Below are 22,861 nucleotides of genomic sequence, written 5' to 3'. Positions count from 1 at the left end.
TCAAGTTATACTTTCCACATTCTTTCTAACATTTGTGTGTGTGTGTGTGTGTGTGTGTGTGTGTGTGTGTGTGTGTGTGTGTGTGTGTGTGTGTGTGTGTGTGTGTGTGTGTGTGTGTGTGTGTGTGTGTGTGTGTGTGTGTGATGCAGAGCTGAGGAAGGCAGTGGAGTGTAAGAGCGAGGAGGCGTGGCAGGAAAGGGAGGAGTCGAGCTCAGAGCTGGAGGACGAGGAGGAACACAGACAGAACAGCGAAGAAGAGGATGAGGAGGAGGAGGAAGAGGAGGAGGAGGAAGGAGAGCACACGCAGGACGACACCCATGACCACATGCCGGTATTTACACCTGTGTGTATGTGACAGACACAAGGAGGACTCCTGTGAGTTCACAGCGTTGTGAGGACCTTTGGACGTCCTCACAGTGAAAAACAGATTTCATAAACAGAAATGAACAACATGCAGACTAGAAGTCCTCAACTTCTCCTTTAGTGGTTTAATGTTGGATACTGAGAGTGTTGCTTACACGCTTGAAATACCTTATATATTCTCTTGTAGAACAATGAAGAGATAAATTCAAATGAGTTGTTGATAATCCATAAGTCTTTTAAGTCGTTAATTAAACAAAAACTCCACATTTTTTCTTCTTCCACTGTCCTGAATGTCACGATTTGTCACTTTTTTCTGTTTTTATTTAATGTTAAATTTGGCTTTGGACTGTTAATCAGACAAAACAAGCATATTTCAGCAAACGCCCTAAGGCTCCGGGAAACTGTGAAGGGCCTTTTTTTATTTTTTACTATTTTCTGATATTGTGAATCAAACAGATCAACACATTAATAGATAGTGTCAATAGCTGATATACAGCTATATAGCAGTTATTGTCATATAGCATATTCAAGTATTTATTTTTATTATTAACTTAAGGCTTAAGCATTCATTAGGCATTGAACAAAATTGAGGCATCAATTAATGAGGTTTAGCTGACTAACGTGGTGTGAGGGACTGCTGAATGTGTTTGTTTCTTGCTGAACTCATTTGTGCTGTCCATATTCATACAAAAAACATCACTCACCTGAAATAAAACTACAATAAACCCAGATTAAGAACGCCCCCCCAAGACTCCTAATTTAATACCTGCATAATTACATTAATTACAATAATAAACACAATTCACATAATTTGGTCTGACATGTAACATTGTATAGACAAAGTTTCACTCATAAGTATTCTGACAGCCTCATTATCAGCTGCAGGGAAATAGTAGAACCAACAACATATGAACACTAGTAAATATTAAATAAAAAAATTCACTGGCTTGAGATCTGTGGGAACCGGCCCAGTCGGCCCAATCCAACGTACGCACTGGCTCGCTCAGAGCAGTTGGAGTGACTCAAAAAAACACAAACCCCATCTGCCACAGTGGCGAACTTACGCTTGCAGTGAAGTCCCTTAAGGAAAAACAATCAATATTCCTGGCACTGATTAAAGCCATTCATCCACATCCCTTAGTTTCAGCCTCTCAGATTAATGTGTGATGGTTAAATGAATGCCATTGTCTTGTAGAGAGTTGGACTTTTAAAACAAGATTTTTGAACACCTGACCAATTTACATTTTTATGATAAATTTCTAGAGAGATGTGCACATTCCAGTCATGTTACTTTCATTTTCATGGGCGTGGTGTAAGTAATAATATCCATAATACTTTGAATAGATATGTATTTGAACTCTGTGCAGCACATATATGTATAAATACATATATGTATATATGTCCTGCTGGTTCTATGACCACAACACAATGTATCACAAAGTTTACCTTTGTTGTCTGTAAACATGTTATAAATTATTGTTATTTTAAAAGCCTTTCAAGGGACAGGCATTAGAAATGAGCAGTTTTTATAAATGCTATGATACATTGGAGCGGACAATTTTTGTGCAATTTTCTATGTATACTGTATTTGTCCCTTTCAAAAAAAATAAAATAAACATATAGATCAAATGAAATAGCTATCATAACCAGTCGGTCAAGACAAGTTGTATAACAAGACACAAGAGAGGAAGGAAGGGGATCCTGAGTGCCAACAGCTCATCAACACTGCATAATGTGGTAGTGCTTAAAATGGGACAAACTCTTATCATTGCCTTTTTCCTTATTTTTCCTCATATCAGGTTATCATTTAATTATGTTACAAGATGTGAGGGGTCTTCTTACAGTATGTGCATTGACTTGACCATGCATTATGTCATGAATGCACTGCACAGACAGTCTCATAGGGCAGCTAACATGTCTGTGAAACCCTGAATAAGCAGCTGCAGGGTGCACCAGCGCGGTAGGCTACCTCCGCTCCTGCCAGCACAACGCCACAGGCTGCTGCTGTCCACCTACTGCCATCTAATCTCGCAGCTGAACAGAGCCGCTCTCCGTCTCCTTCCTGCTGACCTCGGCCGCCCTCTTTACATGAAAAAAAATAATGTCAGTAACTGCTTGCGGTCTAAAAAACACCTTGTTGAATGAACAGAGAAAAAAGTCATTCTAAAATAATACATGGGTGTGTCCACGATGTGTTCATCAAATCACCCAATTTCTCAGCGTTATCTTATTTCCTTTAAAATGTATGGAGGTGAAATCCCACAGCAGCTGCATAGGGAGACACACAAACACTCTCATTTATCTTTATTATTATTTTTAATGGATTGGAGCATATAACAGGCACTATGTTGTTACAGCCAGGTCTCATTCCCAAATACCAACGCTTTGTCAAGCCCCTCTGCGTCTGATACTGATGCACAAGCCTTCCTTTATTGTCTTTATAAAGGTCGGCATCAGGGTGATGTGGATGGATGGATCAAACAAACACAGGACTTTTCACCCATTAGGTTACATACATAAGTTTACTTATGAAACGTTAACTTATGAATGTAACTCAAGCTATGCAAACATACTTTTAGTTACATACTTTTACTGTTACTTTTTATGATATACTTATATTATGTCACCTACATAGCAAACTTAAGTACCTTTGCTATGTAACACACATACTTTTTTAGTTACTTTATGTTAAATACTTAATTTTCGTTATATACACAACACACTCAACTAACGTACTTAAGCTACGTAACAAAATTGCTTATTTAAAGTTGCATACATAAGCTAACTAATATAGCATACTTAACTTACATACGTAACCTAAGTTACAAAACAAATATACATATTTTAACCCAACCATCCCTTCTTAAACCTTACTGAGTACTTTCATTGCCTAAAATGATGCCAAGAAGTCGTGACCAAGTGCTGCGAGAGTGAAGCTTTGTTTTTTCTCACGTGTTTGGCGGTAGCGAGAGCGTCTGTGAGCTGTGCCTATGTACAGAGGCGTTTATGCTCTATGAGCTGTGCGCTGCATTATTCTCTGAAACGCCAGAGGACATACAAACAAAATGAACTCTGAAGAATCAAAAAGACAAGGAGATGTAACCCAGAGATATGCCCATAGACTGTAGGTGGAACTGGAACAAACCATAAACCAACCTCCACAATGCCAAGGGGGGATTGTTATTAACTGTAAACGTATATCTCATATTCCTGGACTACTTAATTGCCTCTGTACGAGGCCTGTAATGAAGTTTGGATATCCTGTAAATTATTTTATTTGAGTGTTTTGATGGGCTCCTCTGCTTTAATTCAACAGCATATTTGCCAACAGATACACTTGATTTGACTCTCAACAGATTTGCAGGAAATAATAAAAACCTCCAGGGGAGTTGTTTTTCCATAATTAAACTTCCAGCCTTATCCTGTTGCATTTATGTGAGCCAAAAATGTTAGGCCAATTTCACAGAACATTTGTATTCTTACAGCACATTTTTTGTGCATGTGTTTTCTGACATTTTCTTTTGTTGTTTTGTCCAGGAGAACAGTCGCGTATCATCAGAGATGGACTCCATTCACCCATGAGAGGTGGGTGTTTCTTTGTGAAATCCAAACCGCAAGACCAACATTTATGTTCCGCCGCTGCCATTTAAAATGTCCATTTGCCAGTGTGAAAGGAGACACTTCTCAGAAATGTGCCAGCTAAATGAAGGGGAAGTTTAGAGAACGCTCTTTGAAATCCTGTAGTGAAATCCTTTGTCTCTTGGTGGATTTGTCTTGCATTGTGTTGGATCCTCTCTGACGCAAACATAACAAGGTCTTGTGAAGCAGTGACATTCAGTCTACATTTATATCAAACATATTGTCTGGGTCTGACTCACTGTGTGCGTAACTCTGTCATGCTTTGAAGCCTTGGACTTCTTATCATTTTCACCCAGATGGAGAAATATCCAACAAACGCTTTTCTATCAGTTATGATCAATATTTCAAAAGTTTGATAAAGCAGCAGATCAAACTTTTTTTTTTTAAAAACTGTATTTAACCAGGGATTTAATGCTCAAAAACCAGCTTAATTTTCATGATACACCTTGAACCGATCACACACACAGCTGTCCATTAGCACCACCAACCTGCCGGCCACTAAGCAGCTCCACTACAGCAGTTGGGGGATGAAGGTCTTGCTTGAGGGCACCGCACTGTTGTTAATGAGCTGCTCTTTCACTTTCCCCAACCACGTTTATGCTGATGGTCCAGAAGGTCCAGGTCTTCTTCTCTAACTTTTAAGCCACCTGCACATCATTTTGGTACAAATCTTTGACAAACAACCCTTTACAGAACGTCTAGATACAATCTGAACACGTCAAACATTTCGGCAAATGTTGAAAGAGCCAGTGTGGTTCTTATTTCTAATTACAAAAGTAAATATTCCGAAATAAAATCATTTTCATGATCATAATCAAATGAGAGCAAATGAGTCTGAATGGTTTTACTGATTATATTAAATCCTGGTATGAGTTGGAATGGATCCTAAACAGGTTGAAAATACACATGTAGAACTACTTGAAGGAAAATTGCAATTTGTCAACATCCCTGATGCCCAAACATCACCTTCCATTAAAAGGAAACTGCATCGTGTGTAATGTTTGGAGGGAAACGTATTTTGTCGTGGGTTAAGTTTGCATTTGAAGTACCACAAAAGAGTTTCAAATGAGTCCGAAAAAAGTCAGCATTGGGAGGATGTTGGTGTGGTGAATGGATGAAATAACACATGACTTTCACTAAGGAGACTGCGGTTCGTGTCCCTTATGTAAACAAATGAATTTAGCAGGAGACAGGGCTGAATTCAAAATTCTGATTTCTATGGAGCTAAGATTATCTTCATGTTATTTAAGAAATAAAGATTGCTGTCAGTTTAAGAAACTACAGAATAAGTTTCTCTTCATTATCATCATGTCATTTTTAGTATTACTTAGATTAGTTTGATGAGGAACAATCTTGTTAGATTGCTCTTTTTACCTAACATTGGGTTTGGAAGATGCATGTTTTGGTGCTCTCATTTTCATGACTATTAATAGATTTTCTTGATCAAAGGCAACATGGTTGCTCATGTGTTTTTACTGATACTAATAATGTGCACAGATATTGTTGAAGAGGACCCCCCATTGTGTTGATGAACCAGGACGTATCAGTATTTCTATACCTGATTATCTAAGCGAGACAAAGAGGCATTGCTTTTGAACTGAAAAAAAACTTGGCCTCTGCGTTGCTGCACAGTATACCAAGTTCATACATAAATGTTGATTTTCAAGCTCATGAACTTAATCGCACCACTCAAAATGAAACGAATGTTGAGTGTTTTCATTTTGCTTCCTGCAGTGATTTTATCTTTTCTTCCCCGAGGTCGAGTCCATTCTGAGCTGTCCTGCTGCTTTTATTGAACAGGACGTCATATCTTTCATTAGTTTACAGCATTACGCTACTTAAGAGCTCCAAATTATGATAACTTTTATTAGCTTTACGAGTTTACATGAGGCCTAGTTTGCTGTTAAAAAGGAATTATTTTAATTTAGGGTTTTTCTGGCATTAAAAGTGATGTTTTGATCTTTATGGATTCTGTAATGAGCTTGTGTCAAGTAATATTTTCAGTGATTACATCTCTCAAGAGCAAGACACAGCTTCCAAGTCATGAATCTGGCGCAGCTCCGTTACCAACAACTCAACAGCATTGTGATTGACATCCCATGGACATTTGTAATAAAGCTAATTGCTAGAAATGGAACATAATATGTTGTTCATTTCATAACAGCATTTCCCTATAATCCCTATAAAAATGTAGAGATTACAGCTGAAAAGTTGGGGAAATTGCATTGCAAGAGAGTGTTGGTGGAGATCATTAAAGAAACTAAGGTGCCATGATGTAAGTGCCTGTGTGGCTGCACAATTAAATTGTCATGGGAGCTTTATTGTTTTGCTTGATAACAAGTGAATCGTTTTTTAACTTTGTTAAAGTCCCGAAGGTTTTAATTTGTTATAACAAGCGCTGTAGTGGATGCTAATTTTTCTTCAACTAATGAAAGTGAACCTCAGGTCTAAGAGATGCCAAGGAAAGAAATCCTGAATGGATTGCATTGAGTTGCAGAAGCTAGCGGAAAGGTGGCTTACCCGAGGCGATGGCAGAACTTTTGCTCTCTGTTTGGACTAAAACATCAGCTTCAAGAAGAAGAATGTCCTAATATTTATTTTTGTGTTTCTGCATCGTGTATATAAGACAGTCCTTTATGGACGATTTAAAAAAACAAGATAAGAAATGGACACAAAGCAAATATTAAGACTTCTTAAAGAAGCATTTGCCCTTGGAAGACATAAACCGTCCTTGACCATTGGTCTTAAGCTTTTAAGGAACTATAGTGGCTATCTTTAGAGATTGCATCTGAAAAACAGGAATCCAGGTTAATCCGTGCTCCTTCAAAAACCTTGTGCTCACTCCCTAAATCTTCTCTTTCTCCTCCGAATTTTCCCCTTTTGTGGATGAAAAATAGATTCAACCAGATCCTCACTGAGCAGACTGTCTGCTTTTAATTCAAGGTCTTACCAGGAAAAGAGGCCCACAGCAGTTTATGAAGTGAGCACTCATTCCCTCGGAGTGTCTGGAACAAATGTAATGTTCAGGATGCACGTTTCTGCCATGAGAGGGTTTTCAGGTAGAGCTAAGTATTGGACAACATAGTTTCATGTGAAAACTGAACCCCCAGTTTAGGAAGATATAACTGTGGTTGCAGCTGTGGGATAATCACTTTCTGGCACACAGCTCACGTAGATCTGTGTTCTGTTTTTCTGAGGTCCATAGTTTTTTCCCTAATTGACCGGCCTTCTGCAGAACCCCTACATGTTTTGGTGCGGCATGCCATGTGACTACAGAATAAGTTAAAGGAATACTTTAACCACAACATTACCAGTTATCTATCAAGTACCCACCACGTCTTACCTGGAATTCTTGATGGAAAAACTTTGTTCTTCTCACATGCCTCCACAGTGAAGGGAGATTCAAAAGATGAGTACATCCTTGATGAATTTTACAAACTCTGAAACAACTCATGCAGTATAATTCAAGTGCCATCTATCCAGTGGTATGCTCACTACTTCCCAAACACATGCATCTACGCTGAAACCTTACTCTCACCTCAATGGAGCACAGTTTGTCTGGGATCACCGCCACCAGAGTGTGATATCTGGGCTGGGAGGAGGAGGCATGAGCCTGAGCATGTTAAGGAGCAGCGGCTGGTGCTTTGCTCCAGAAGGTGTTTTTTCCTCATCCTCTCCGCTTCCTTGGTTGCTTTGTGCAGATGACCCGTGGCGCTCTAGAAGAGTTGTCCAAACAGCTCAAAAGGGGAATATGGGAGCATCCAGAAGCTCCTATCTGATCGGAGGGTGAAGCGAGGACACAGCCGAGGAAGTCCGGCCAGCAGCTCCTCGTGGTAGACATCTTAGAGGCCACGAGCAGGTTCAGGTTGTTCTGCCCGAACCACAATGCCTCTCAATTGCTCATCATTGGCCTCCAGTGCTCCCTATAGGGAGGAGGGAGAGTTAGGAACATTTTCAGAGATATAAAGGATTGATTTGTCCACTAATCTTATTGTCTTAATGTGATTGGAGAGACCTGGTTGTGATCTGTAGCTTTCTGTGATGGGAACTAGGACTTTGATCAAAGTTTAAGCACACGGTAACCTGTTGACAATATCTTTATTCATATTTTGACATAACAGACACAGCCCGTTATGGGCACTCACAGGATTTGCTAATTTATTGGCCGAATCATAATTTAATATCAGAGACTACAAGCAAAGAGCGTAATTTAAAACCAAATTTAGTTTATTGGTGTATTTAAAAGAGTCTTCTATTAGTGTCATATTGTGGAAGACCATCTGAGGCTGATATCATTCCAATGAAATCCACATAGAATAAAGACTTTAGGGGTTAAATGCAGTAGTGTGCCGGTGTTTCTTATTCTTTATTTCTGAAGTTATTGCTACTCAAGTTTTTCATTTTTTTCCCAGTAAATACTTTGTACTCTTCATTTTGAGGACTTCTTCCTGAGTACTTGTTTTTGCAAAGTAACAGTACTTTTATTTGAGTACAACTTCTGGCTACTCTACCCACCTCTGAGTGTATATCGCCTGTGCATTCCTGTTTGACTGACTTATGGCTCCCAGTATAAGGGATGCACTTCCAGCCGGGTCAAAAGGGATATCAGTCATTTTACAGTTTCAATCTTGCTGATGAAGTGAGACAAATTGGAGCTTCATTGGTTAAACCAAGGGAAGCAAACAGGACATGTTGGTCATGTAAAGCACATGTCAATGTTACAGTTACATAACATTAGTGTTTATAGGAATGCTTTTGTCCAACATCAGTTCCACACATTTTTAGTACGAATGGAATTCAACCCTTTACACTGGCAGTAAACTCCTCAGGCAGAGTAAAACTTGGAAAAAGTATAAAAAAAAGTTTTGCAGAAGAACGAGCTCCAGATGAAGTTTTATGTGATGGGTGAAATTGATTTAAAGTGCATGACGAGCAGCACAAGCGGTCCTTAAGTACATCGCTTGAGGGAAACTTCTGCCCATGTACCACCTGCCTCAAACGGGAAGTGGAAACTCTGCACATGTAAGGGTCTCGGCAGGATTGTGTTTCTGCAACGTTCCTGACAACATAGAGCACCACACAGCAGAGGAACATCACAAACACTGATGTTCCCTCAGTGTGGAAACATTGCTGACTTCTTCAAGCACCTTCTCCACATTGTCTGCAATCTTCATCAGCTTCTTCACTTTGTCCACACACACACACACACACACACACACACACACACATCAAAGCCTTTATTTGTGCAGGGCTCCTCTCAGCCTCCTTTGAAGCCATTCGTCACATCACATTATAAGCGCCGTCATGCTGCAAACGCTTGGGCCGTCATAGCAACATAAAAGCTTAAAAACAATCAGCTGATCCAGTCCAACAGGATGGATAATTGTAACCAGTAGGTAATTTGATAAGATAAGATAAGATAAGATAATCCTTTATTAGTCCCGCAGCGGGGAAATTTGCAGGCTTACAGCAGCTTAGAGTAAAGTGCACACAAGAGACATAGTAGAAGAAGACAAGATAAAAAATAAAAAATGAAAAATAAAAAATAAAATAAAACAAGTATTATAAATAAGCATAAAAATTAAAAAAAAAAAAAAAAAACAGTAGAAAAAACAACAATAACTGAAATATTATATTTACAGACAGAAAAAAAAAACAAAACTATTTTAACTATTTTAACTTTTTTAACTATTATTGCACAGTGTAATGTGTAATGTATTGCACAGGTTTTTATTGTCATGTTATTATTGAGGGGGGTGATGGGTGATGCCATCCGCCTTGTCATCAAAATTACCAAAATACATCCCCCATGTCAACCTGTCATCCCCCTTCTTCATCCCCGATGACCACGGTTCTGAAATATCAGTAGCGTAACTTTTTTGATAATGATAAATCCTTGGAGCTGTCCCGGCATTTCCTCATTCCCAGGGACTCAAATATCCACCGTTTGTCTCGTCCCTCGGAGTCTTGATACCGGCAAACCAGGCATCCTTTATTGTCTGTATTGGACGTAGCAGGCTTTCAAGTAACTACAAATTTAATCCATCTGCGTCATTATCTTAATTGGCAGGGGGTAATTTGACATGTGCACAACAGGATTAGAAATGTAAATAGTCTTTGGAGATTAGACCAAGATTGTAACATCAAATATGTTATGCCATCATACACAGAAGTGTATTCTGCATAAGTTCTTGGGCCAGTGATTAAGTTCAGAGTCAACAGTACAGTGGGACGAGACCTGCAGCGCCTTCTAGAGGACAAAAGCTGGAAGGAGGCCAGATCTTGTTGTTTATGCGGTTGTGGTACAGCGATTAAATTGATGGATGGTGGCAGCCTTTTGGTATTGGGTGACGCACTGCATTTTTTGACTGTAATAGACGTCACTGTGCATGCAGTATCCATGTTTGAACTCTGCGGAATAAACTCCAGTCCGCACGGTTGTCATAAAAAAGGAATATGTCAGCCAAATGCTTGTTTACAGCAGTAAACATGTGTCACAGTCAGTGGTGTTAAAAGTGCTTATCCTTTTTTCCAGTAAGATTCAGTAAGACATTTTAACAGTGTAAAATTACTTCATTCCAAAAGTCCTGCTTTCACAATTCTTCATAAGAATAATGTACTTTAAGTTATAATTTTCGGGGGGATTTCTTTTTGTTGTTGTCTGCCCGCAAGATCATAATTTGTACGCACCAGTTATGATTGAAATATATATGCAATCCTGTTCGTTTTTTGTAGGGCCAATTTACAACTTTCATTTTATTTATAGTGGTTCTCGAGGCCTTGGTGTCTTAATATGGTAATTCAGAGGGATTTTCAATAATTATTTTATCAATTCTCGAGTGCAAAAATGTATTGCAAGCATAAACTCTTTTTTTGCTCTTACCGTTAAAACAATCCCTGGAGGAATCACTGGAAGAGACCAAACATGTCAGAAAGTGATTCAAATATTTCAATCCCAGCAGGCAACAGTTACACACATCTGATGTTTCCACGGTTCATCATCTCCAAGGTCACAACAGTAAATCTGTAAATCGTAAACTTCAATTATTTGAAAACGTTTCAGCTCTGCTTTTTCACTTCAGACACATCTGATGAATCCATTGGTACCAACTATTTCATATAAGGTTGTCGGGAAAAGGGCTGAATAACGCTACAAATGTATGCTAAATATTGGCAAGGAAAAACTGATATGTGCTTGACCTCTAATCCTCAAAATATGTGCATGAATATGAATTGGTTCTATGGGAAACCACAAGTCTCCACTTTACAGACATGCCCTCTTTATGCTAATCCCCTGCAGTTTTGTGCAAAAACATATAAATGTGTAATCTTCGCCTGTTCTAAAATGGTGTATTTGAAAAACTCTTGGAATTGCATAGATCGGGTATGACTAGAAGCTGAGATCCACCGAGCTCAGTTATATTCAGTGTGATGTCCCCATAGTAGCCATTTTACATAATTAGATCATTTTTAGAATATTTACTTCAGTGTTTAAAAGTACTTGTTGTGACCTCTGTGATAATCACAGCCTCAATCACAGATACTTTTCAATCACAAACTATAGATCTAGAAAAATCCGGAGGCTTGATAATAAGGGGGTTGTTATCTTAATGCTGAGAAATGCAATTCTTGCAGAAATCTCAAGAAATTAAAGTTTTTTATACCAAATAACAGCATTCATTTTTTTTATAGTGCTTCTCGAACCCTTGGTGTCTTAATATGGTAATTCGGAGGGATTTTCAATATTTTCTTTATTAATTCTCGAGTGCAAAAATGTATTGCAAGCATAAACTCTTTTTTTCACTTTACCGTTAAAACAATCCCTGGAGGAATCAGTGGAAGTGACTCAATATGTCAGGAAGTGATTCAAATATTTCAAACCCAGCAGGCAACAGTTACACACATCTGATGTTTCCATGGTTGATCATCCCCAAGGTCACAACAGTAAATCTGTAAATCGTAAACTTGTTCAAGCTTTCCAGGATCCTCCAGAACATCTCTTTCTCCCTCTCCCTTTCTTCTAAACTCTTGAATTGTGAAATGTTAAAAGGATAGGTTGAAATGTATTTGAGTTAAGTACAGTGCTGAATTGAGGACATAGTTAGTCTAGATTTGCATTGCAAAGACTGGATGCAGCCAGCTTTTTCCCCCTGCCAAAGTGAAAGAAATTCACCTACTGGCACATCGCTAGTGGGGTAATATGCTACTATATGCTCCTTAAGATATGATGGTGCCGGGCCAAATAGGGCTTTGTAGGTGAGGAGAAGGATTTTTATTTCAATTTTCAATTTTACCATTGCGAGCCAGTGCAGAGGAGCTCATATATAAGTAATATGATATAATATCTTATTTTTTGTTATTACATGTGCTCCAGCTCCAGCATTGTGGATTAATTGGAGAGATTTAAGAGACTTATTAGAGCAGCCTAATAAAAGGAATTGCAATAATGTTGTCTAGAAGTAAGTGCATGAACTTATTTTCTGCATTGCTTTGTTACATAGGTTAAAAAAAGTTATGTGGGTGTTAAAGGATATATCATGATCAAAGATAGCTCCAAGATTTTTCACAGCGGTGCTGGATGCCATCTAGAGTAACTATATCCTTAGAGAATTGATTTCAGAGGTGTTCTGTGCCAAGTAGAAAAACTTCAGTTTTGTCTGAGTTTAACATCAGGAATTTGCAGCTCATCCAGGTTGTCATGTCCTTGAGGCATCCTGGAAGTCCAGCGATCTGGTTAGTTTCATCTGGATATATCGATAGTTATAATTGGGTATCATCTGCATAAAATGTAAAGTTTATGGAGTGTTTTCTAATAATATTGCTTAACAAAAGAATATATAATGTGAACAAAATTGGTCCAAGCACAGAACTGAAGAGAATGCAGAGAATGAAGTCACTCTCCCTCTGTCTGTGTCCCTCATGCTTTTTAGTGCATGTTAGTGCATGTGAGCGTGCCCCACTGGTGAGCTCACCATGTCGAGACCAAGTGATTAAGTTACCGTTGATAACGCCGCCCCGGCAGATGTTGTCGTCCAAGAAGTGTAGCACCCGTTCTCCTGTTCCCCCTCAGGCCTGTCAACACTGTCGGCATGGTTTGCACTGTTAGCGTTGTGAGCACCGTTAGCTGCAAGCTGTTAGCTCAGTCGTTGCCATGTTGAGACAATAGAAAGGCAACAGAAATGCTCCCAATCTCGTATACTGCACCTTTTAATGAGAAAGCTCTTATAAGGACAAAAAACATTTCGAGCTGGAATAGAATTGCAACAGACTCCAAAAAGTCCAACCCAGAATTTTCTCCAGCTGGTTGTGATAACAAAAATGAGATGCTCTGACCCTGTTACGTCCTGTTACTCTTGACTCTATTACAAAAGATAAAGGTTGTTCTTTGCTGGAGCACTGCCTTTGGTAAAGACAATAAAAAAAAATGAAATAAGAATGTGTAAAAAGCAAACACCAGACTGAAACAACAAAGGTCTTTGACACACGGACCCATGAGGACAGGGCTCCTGGATCAAGTGCTAAATCCGGACTCATCTCAAGGCCTTTACCATTTAAGCTAATGTTTTGTCGTAGTGATACAGATTTACAGACACATTGTTTCAATTAAATTAGCTCAAACAAGTTGACCCACTGTAAGCTTTGGGCTTTCAAGGGGCCTATGCCCCTCTTTGCCCACTTCGGGGGGGAAATACAAGGCCTTGTGCTTTTGATTTTAAGTGGTTTTGGTTTTACAGTTTTGGCACTAAACTAAATAGCTATAATCAGAGAATTTGTGTCCAAACAAACAGCATGAGTTTGATGATGTCTTTAATTCATTGAAGCCAATGAGAACTTTGTTTTATTGCATGCACACTATAGATCTTAGTCTTTCACTTCATTGTGTTTTATAGTTTTTAATGTTTTTTTTCAGCCATGAAATGCAATGTTGGTCTGTCAGTTGGTAATTTCAACACTTTGGTCCAGGTTGAAACATCTAAACTATTGCCATGGATTGCTATTAAATGTGGTAGTGTCATGCAAGACGTTCCCAGTCGATGTATCCTAATGATTGTTCCTCTAGTGCCAACATGAGGTTTAAATTTGTGCAGAGTGAAATCTCTCCAAGACTAAGCCTATTGGATGGATTGCCATGAAATCTGGTGCACGCATTCAAGTAACTTTCATGATGAATTGTAATAATATTGTTTGTAATATGTCCATTTTCTCTAATACTTTTGCTTAAGACCAAATACCTGCAAAACCAATGACATTCCCATCAGATTCAGTTGGTGACTATGGTAGACTTTACACGTTCTAAACACCAGCATGTTTACATTGTGCCTGTGAGCATGTTGGCGTGCTGACATTCAGGTCAAAGCACCATGGTGTGTTAGTACAGCCTGACAGGGACGCTGAGGGCCGTCTGCTTTACACATCTGTCTCTTTAATCTTGATTTGTGATTGTGGCTGCGAACATTTATCAGCAGTTGTTTCTCTACTTGTGTTGCGAATGATTTGTCCTCTGTGTTTCAGAGAGTGTGGACTGTGGAGGAAGAGACGGACGGACAGACAAAAAGAGAGTGAGAGAGAGAGAGAGAGAGAAAGCCCAATGGACAGACAGCGAACTGGATAACAGCACTGGAGGCCATCAAACAGCAGGGAGCCGGACACACACACACACACACACACACACACACACACACACACACACACACACACGCACACGCACACACACACACACACACACACACACATCCTTAAAAAACACACAGTAGAGAGACAGACTTGACACTTTGTCGGAGCCACAGGAAAATACTAAAACAGTGGGGTACTGCCAGAGCACACCATAAACTGATGAGTTACACACAGTAACACACACATAGAAGAGAAAACACACAGTGATGGAGACAGACTCAAAGCTTTGTCAGAGCCACAGGAAGATAGTAAAACAGCAGGCTGCTGTCAAAACATCTTAAAGCAACAAGTTTTACACACACACACACACACACACACACACACAGAAGAGCTCTGCAGATGACAGCAGATTGGGAAAGCTGGAGCTCATCACAACATCCTCGGCTGATTTACAGGACACCGTGACTGGACGGATGACACACTGAGGCAGAGCCGCTTGTTGACTGGAAACCATGTTTTTGCGATTTCTTTTGGAATAGAAATGAAAAAACAAAAACCCAAACAGAAAAAGTGACGGGCTGGGCTTCATGATATCCGTTGATAGGCTATATTGCAAATTTAGGCTGAATTACATGAAATAATCAAATAAATATTTGATGGGAAACACTTTGCTTTTTGGGTACGTGGAATAGTTTCCGAGAATTTTCCTGGAAAGAATTATGTAATTTGGTGGTAATGCCGTGGAACTAGAAAAACTGTTCAACGGGAACATCCAATTGAACAATTTGCCAACGGGCAATCATATAATCAAGCGCACTGTTTATGGAGAGTGTCCTCTAATTGAAACATATTTCTTTGTCATAGTTCTAGGAAATTTCTTTAAATTATGACGTTTTCTACCAAGACAATTCCTTCTTCAGTAACACATTACTCAACCGTAGTAAAGGCCCTGAAAAAAAGCAGTCAAATGCTCCACATATTTTGCTCTCCTGCTCCAACTACAGTGGGACTTAACATGGTGAAGATCAAGTCAGATGACTTCGGTGATAATCAAAGGTCCATGTTCATAAAGCTCCCTGGTTACAAAGACTCGCTCCTAGTGACGGAATTCTACGAAGATTCTTAGAATTATAACGTGTTCTAAGAATTTCCCCTCAGAGTTGAGACAAAATTCTAGTAAAGATTACATTTTTCACAAAGCATCTTAACCCTTTAGAGAGCTCCTAAGATGAAAATCTGTTCGGACTAGAGAGGAGGACTTTTAAGGCTTAAGAGTTTCTTACGCAGAGGAGAAAATGAAGGAGACAATGTTATTTTTTTCCAAATGCTGACTATCAGTAAGTTAATGAAACAATACCGATTAGATCTTGAAGGGATAATGTTTGTGATTGTTCTTTAGATATGCCCTCACATCTCCCACCAAATGATATAATGCCAGATATAATGCCAGATATAGACAAGCCAACAATCATAGAAACTGATGAAAGCGGAGACATTTTCACAAGGTCATAGATTTTGTTCTAAAGTTACCAGCATGATGAATAAACCTAAGCAAATGAATATAACATCTACCAGAATGTAACAGGCTACTGCAGAAGGAGCCCTGTGTTTTAAAACATTTTATCTGCTACTTTTAAAGTAGGCCTTTGGCTTCCGATTAGTTCAACAGAGATGTTACATGGAACAGTATTCATGATAACACCATGTATGAATAGAGACTGAATTCCAGGATGTCACTGTCCATTGTATGTCCATTATCACGAAGAGATTTATTTTCTGTAGATCAACCAGTCACACCTCTTTAAAAGAATGCGTCATAACTAGTAAGACCTCCTCACTAAAGTAAAGGTTTCTGTCCCAACATAGCTAAGAGTTGCTCTGACAGCAGCCATCGTTACCCTCCAGTTGTGTTCACAGGTTTGATGATGATTCCAGGAAGACCTTTACAGAAAAATAAATATGAAAAGGAGACGTCTCCTACTTGCAGACTTTTCAATTGATGACAAACCTGAACCCATTGTCATGTTTGGCTCAACTTGCACTTCAGACGTGTAATTCACACTTTAAAAACATATTATATTTAAGTAAGTATATAAGTACAATCTACCACCACACATTTTTTTCAACTGAAAGTTGATACATCTATACTGAATATTGAGTTATTTTCCGTTTCTAATGCAGTGCACTAAACAGCAAGTTAATGTGGTTACATCTTTCAAAAATGGTTTGAAAAATTAAAATACAACTTGTTTTGTTGCATTGTTCAGATGCCGAAACTTTTATTATTAAAAGCATCAGATGGAAGTCACTGTACACACCTTATCAAGCAATACGTTGACTTTAACTATTATCTTTAGTTTGGGAGGTCAACATGGAGTCAGCGGATAGAAAAAGCAGAGGGAAATTGTGATAAACAGGTTTTATTAATAATTAAGAACACATGTTCATTATCTTGACGTTGTATTATCAGTTGTTAAAGGGTTGATTTGTTCTCAAACAATAACTTGTGCATTTAAGTTTATTATGACTTATGAAAAATAACAAATGGGGTTTTGTTGCACATTAATCTTCCTAATGTGACCATAAAGGGTTCAAATCCACCATAAAAAAAAATCAAACTTGCAAAGATTAGGCTTTTAGACAATTTACCAAAACCCCTATTGTTTTAGAGATGACTTCACTATGCTGAGCTTAAAAGAAAACTTGGTTTACTTTGGTTTCACAAGTAGGAATATGAAGCAATCGCTGCCAAAAGAACCTCACTAAAAGCTAAAAGTCTGTTTTTATTCATCCTTATGATTCTCCTTAGTACTTTTTACTATTATAATTATTGTTCTAGTTGCTATAAAAAGTTGTGAAATTAAATCTGCCCACTACCGTACACAATTGTCCTCACAAACATTGGACATTGTTTCAGTCCAGTAACCTTACAGACATCCAGACATCTCTGTCTTGCAAGGCAGCCACTGTTTTCAGTTCATTTCAGTTTGAAAGATAATATAAGAAAAATAAAAAATTGGGCTTTATGAGGAATTAATCAGAGTAAATCTGTTTTAGTTTTCTTGTCAACGGTATATTCAGAAAAAACGACTCTCTTTAGTGAGTGACCCCTAGAAACTTGAGTCAGTAAAATCAGTCAAACCTCTCATCTCTATTATCAAGTACGTTAACAAGAACGTTTTTGAAAGTTAGGCGGTATAATAACGATTATCACAAGCAAGAAAGTCCACAGTAGGTGGGATTGGATGGTGGATGGGTCAAACAAACACAGGACTTTCACCGAGGAGACCATTGTTAACTTTACGCTACTTAGTTGTTACAATTGTGACGTTGTAACGTTATCACACTGCCGTTTTAACAAAGCACAATCTTTGTTGGAACCTTTATCAAGTAATTTTAATGCCTAAACATAACCAATCAATGCATTAACCACATGGCATTTTGAGTTTCTGTAGTCATGACACGACGAAGACATGAAACGATTTATTGAGGGTATTTTTGGTTCAAAAACGTCAACATTTTATGTATTCGGTGGTTTCCAAAAACCTACAGTGCCAACATTTTGTTTTCTGGCAACTGGGTTGCACAAATAAAACAAAAAGAACAGAAAATCTCTCCTGGGAAGTAAAAAATTATTTCCAAGAATGTTGAGTTCATGCTGGAGCTCATTGCTTGCAGTGAAAATTTGATCAAGAGAATGTTTTTTTCAGGGCCTTTAAATGAACAAACCAGAACATGACAACAGTGTGATCTAAAAGCTATTGGCTGGTATCTTCCTTCCTTCTCTCTTGAGTCCATCTCCTCTGTTCTTCCTTCTCTCCTTCCCTTTCACTTCTCAAGACATATTTTGTGCTTCCTTACCTTTCTGACACCTTTCTTTTATTCTTGTGTTTATCTTTTTTGAAATTTACTTTACTTCTTGTATGTCCTCTTCTTCTATATATCTCTTATTCCTTTTCCCTTTCATCCAAGCTTCTTCCTTGTTCCATTTTGTCTTTACTTTTATTTTTCTCTTTCCTTCTGTTGTCGTCCTTTGTTTATTTCAACTTGGTTTCCTTTCCTGTCTTCCTTCCCCCTGTTCTTTCTTGTTCTTCCTCTCCTGTTCAAGATATAAGAAAGAAGTAACATCAGAAGGGATTTAAACAGGTCTTGATCAGTGTTGTGTGCGCTATTATTTTGTTCTTCTTCTCTGTTCTGCTCTCACCACCATTTTTCCTGTTCTACCATTTCCTCTGTGACAAAATAAGGGAGACTGTCCACCCCCAAAAAATGACACCATATGTCATTTGTACAAGCAGCAACCCATTTCTGATTCTAATTGTCAGGCGGTGACCTCTGGCTGATGTAGTAACTATGATTGAGCAAAGAAGGAAGTCAGGACTTTGACTCAACGTTGACCTTTAGACACGTATGTAAGTTAATTTATGTTACGTACTTAACTTACATACTTAACTTGCATCACGTCACGTAGATCAATTTACGTAGCATACAGGTTACGTAACCAACGTACTTATTCAACCCAAACCATGATCTTTTCCTAAACCTAACCAAGTAGTTGTTTCACAGCATTAACAACATGTTCAAAACTACAACCATCATGTTTAGGTAAGATCTCATTCTCCTGCCACAGGTATGGGCGGCTAATTTAGGAAATACTCCTGTTGCTCGTATGAGAGGATAGGAACCACTTATGTAGTCGTATCGGTTGGAGGACCTGTTGGAATGGGAATCTCATTGACTTAAGTTTGACCTTTACAGTTCATGTGCTCACTTCTAGCCAAATTAAACTTAGACTTACAGACATGTTCTCCAAAGCATGAAAGTCAACAAGTGTATTTACCAAATGAGAATGTTCCTTCTAACAAAGAAGTTAGTTGGAGACAGCCAGTCCTGGTTTGGGAGGGAAAACAAGATTGAACCCAAAATGAGACCTGAATGAAGTTCACCTTTGCACAGCCTAAACATTGTTCATCTTTGTATATACTTGTTATAATCCCATGAATAATCACCCATCAATGCATTTTTTATGCACGGTTTATGTAAAGGTGAGCTACATCCTACATCATAATAGAATACGATGGTGTGTTTAACAGATGGACCACAATACAACGATTAGCTTGGTTCACAATGTATCTTTGACTTTACTTCTCACTCCAAAATAAGAAGTTCAGTTGAATTTGCTTTAAAGAACAAAAACAATCTGAGCTCTTGTTTAAGAAAGATGTAGACTTTCTCTCTCCTCTCTTCTTACTTCTCTTCCTCCAATCTTCCTGTTTCTTCTCCTTCCTTCCTTCCCCCCGTCTTTGGCCTGTTGTTCCTGTCTGATTTCTACATGCTGATGTTAAATAGGCTTTGCTGTTATTTTTAATGACTTGTGTATACTGTGTGATGAAAGTGATTATGCTGACTTCTCTGTCTGCACTGAGAGGGTGCCAGAGGCCTTTACAACACATGTAAATAATCCAAATAAAAGGCTGGAACTTTCGTGATCACAGACCATGATCCGAAATATCTGGTGAAGTTTTCAATCTCTTTCATGAATCAAACCTTTGTTTCTTTTCTTTTTTTACTGTTGAGCTCTTGAAAATGTCTTCTACACATCCCGTCTCACCTATTATTTATCGTCCGACAACAAGAATTAATTTTCGCTTGACAGCACTGATGCACGTTTTTATCAAACGTTACTTTTCCAACAAAAAACAAAATGCTTTGCCAATACTTCTGTCAGACATTGACGTTTAACCAACACATTGATACTCTTAAATCCTCAAATACCAACTCAAGATCAGAGAACCAAAGCTTCAAACTATGACGCTAAAGATACTTATCTAGCGTCGCAGGGACGGCGTGTCAGTTACTGCTTGTTACATGCATAGTGTTTTTCAAAATAAGAGTGGCACCTATTAACAATTTGAATTTGACGAGCTGGGATTGAGAACTGTTGAAATGCCAATCATTTTTCAGATTACAGCCCAGTTAATCAAGCAAACCACGAGAGGCCAAGATTAACAGGGATTTTACAACAGCTAAAGGCGCGTTTGTAGCAATGTAGTGCTTCAGCGTCATTTAACAGAATGGTTTCAAAGGAACACACAAAAAATGCTTTAAGGTCAGGATGATGACTAACATTTATATGGATATCGCTATTAATTGTGCAATTGTTGAAGTAGTATTCAAACATGTTTGGACATGTTTTATTCTTGACGTTGCTTTTTAACTGCGCTGTGACAGAAGCAAAGACATTGCACCAGCATCTTGTCCCACTGTAGTTTGGACACCAGCAAGTTTGCAGGGACGATTCACATTTATGCCCCGTCACTGACATGAATTATCTTGCCTCCAGGTCAGCATCAGAAAGTTTTTGTACAGAGGCGCTGAACAAGCAGTGGTTGGTGTAGATTGTAGCGCTGCCGTTTGCCTAACTATTCCAACGCAACATGAAGCAAAGGAAGTTTACCTCCCTGGGCTCACTAGTATACCTAACATTAGGAGAAGGAAAAAAATGTTCGGACCATGCTGCAGTAACGTTATAACAACCGTTATGTTTATACCATCGGCAGCTTTTATGCTCACTTTCCCCCGGCTGTTGTCACTTGCCAGCAATATCGTATCGTAAAGGCCTCTCCATGGCAAAGTCCCAGGTTGGATTTCAGTCCCTGTATGTCAGTGTAAGCAATACACCAGCCAAGGGTGATTGGATGAAAAAATACGTTACCATACAGTGAAACTGCATTGGGAATTTAAGTCAGAGTTAAACATGTTTTGTCATGGATTACGTTTGCTTTTGATGAATCACAAATAGGTTTCAAATTAGTCCGCTCCAGTCTGTGAAGGGAGGAGGTTAAGATGATGAACATGTCAAAAAGCACAAGGCATTCACCCAGGAGACTGCTGTGTATGTCCCATGTGAACAAAGAACTTTTATCGTCTAAAATCAACCAACTGCTTTTGTTGCCCAAACCTAATGATGTACTTATGTTGTGTTTTTGTTATGTTTCAATTTTGTACTAATTTCCAGCCAAAACATGATGTTTTTCATTAAACCTAACAAAGTAGTTTTGTCTTTTTTTGTTTCAATTTACAACGTTAACCACATGTTTCCAACTGTGACCGACAGCAGGGCGGTGTGTGTGGAATTGAGTGAAAATAAACAACAGTGTGTGGGTTTATGGGAATGAAGGAACTTTGGTAATACAGTGCAAAACTGTGGCTTAATGATGTGTTTTTAATATTTTTTGGAAAACAATGGAGATGTATTAGGCTTTGATACAAACAATGTTAGTAAATCAGTTGTTTGCTTTCTTCTTTTTCGTGGGATTTGTTTACAAAAAGAAAAGTACAGAATATCACCAGACTAATCTTTTTAAATGAGAACAGACCATAAAGAAATAATCTACCATAAATCGTTTTTTGAGTACCAAAAGGTCAAACCCTGAAATGTTGGCATCTTGCTTGTTAATACAGCAAAATAAAGCTGCAATTTTTTCCAATAAATCTGGATAAAATGCTGGATGAAGAGACAGTTAAAAGGGACTATAAACGCTGAGTCAGGTGAACTTGACTCTGACCTAAATCCTGATGAAGTGAGTTATAAAGTAGGCCAACCACTTTAGACCCTCACTCAGCACCCTGCTCAATATCTCAGTCTGCTTGAAGATCCCCTTCAGCTCAAAAAATGCTTTCTGCCTACAGTTCCTCCACTTAACTGATTGAGCTTCACTGTGCAGGCTGGTGTATGAGCAGAGTGTGATACTAGAAGTCACACATGTTCACATGCATCTGCTGAAAGGGGAACATTTCTCTCTATTCACCTTGGATTTCATTTAAGTCCTGTCCATACAAGCTTAAGTTTGTGACATCACATTAGTTTGAAAAGCCTATATGCAATGTACATGGGTGTAATGTGGAAAGGTGTTCAGTGCACACACATGTTCCAGTTGCAACATGTGGGAAATAATCTTTGAGAACAAATGGCATTGACTGGATTGGAAGGCGAACAGACTATGTATGATTTTATCTCCCAACTGTCAGCACCAACTGAGCCAGACAGGGACAGAGATCAGTTATGACAGCGTGTTTTCTGTGTCAGAGGACACATGTTGCATCGCATCAGCAGCAGAGAAGATCTTAGTAGTAGTAGCTTCTTGGGAAATACTCCTGGATTCCATCGACTCTTAAACACTTCCTGTAATTTTCAAAATCTCAGGGCCACTTGAGAATAAAAACTCTAGCCTCCGTGAGTTTT

The 22,861-nt window shown here is 38.6% G+C and overlaps 1 protein-coding gene across 1 annotated transcript in view; it reads left to right on the top strand.

Annotated features, from left to right (window-relative positions):
• The window catches only part of raly (RALY heterogeneous nuclear ribonucleoprotein), a 51,138-nt gene extending 36,563 nt beyond the window's left edge, over positions 1–14,575 (top strand). Inside the window, exons 6-8 of the mRNA XM_054617483.1 lie at positions 150–331; positions 3,901–3,948; positions 14,515–14,575. Of these exons, the coding sequence (XP_054473458.1) occupies positions 150–331; positions 3,901–3,945 (227 nt within the window). The 3' untranslated portion in view covers positions 3,946–3,948; positions 14,515–14,575. The remainder of the gene's footprint in view (positions 1–149; positions 332–3,900; positions 3,949–14,514) is intronic.
• Positions 14,576–22,861: the final 8,286 nt, after the last annotated feature.

The sequence above is a fragment of the Anoplopoma fimbria genome, chromosome 17 (genome assembly GCF_027596085.1).
Source record: "Anoplopoma fimbria isolate UVic2021 breed Golden Eagle Sablefish chromosome 17, Afim_UVic_2022, whole genome shotgun sequence".
In the NCBI taxonomy this organism is placed as follows: domain Eukaryota; kingdom Metazoa; phylum Chordata; class Actinopteri; order Perciformes; family Anoplopomatidae; genus Anoplopoma; species Anoplopoma fimbria.
The sequence above is the reverse complement of the archived record's forward strand: the minus strand, read 5'-3'. Positions and strand labels throughout refer to the sequence as shown.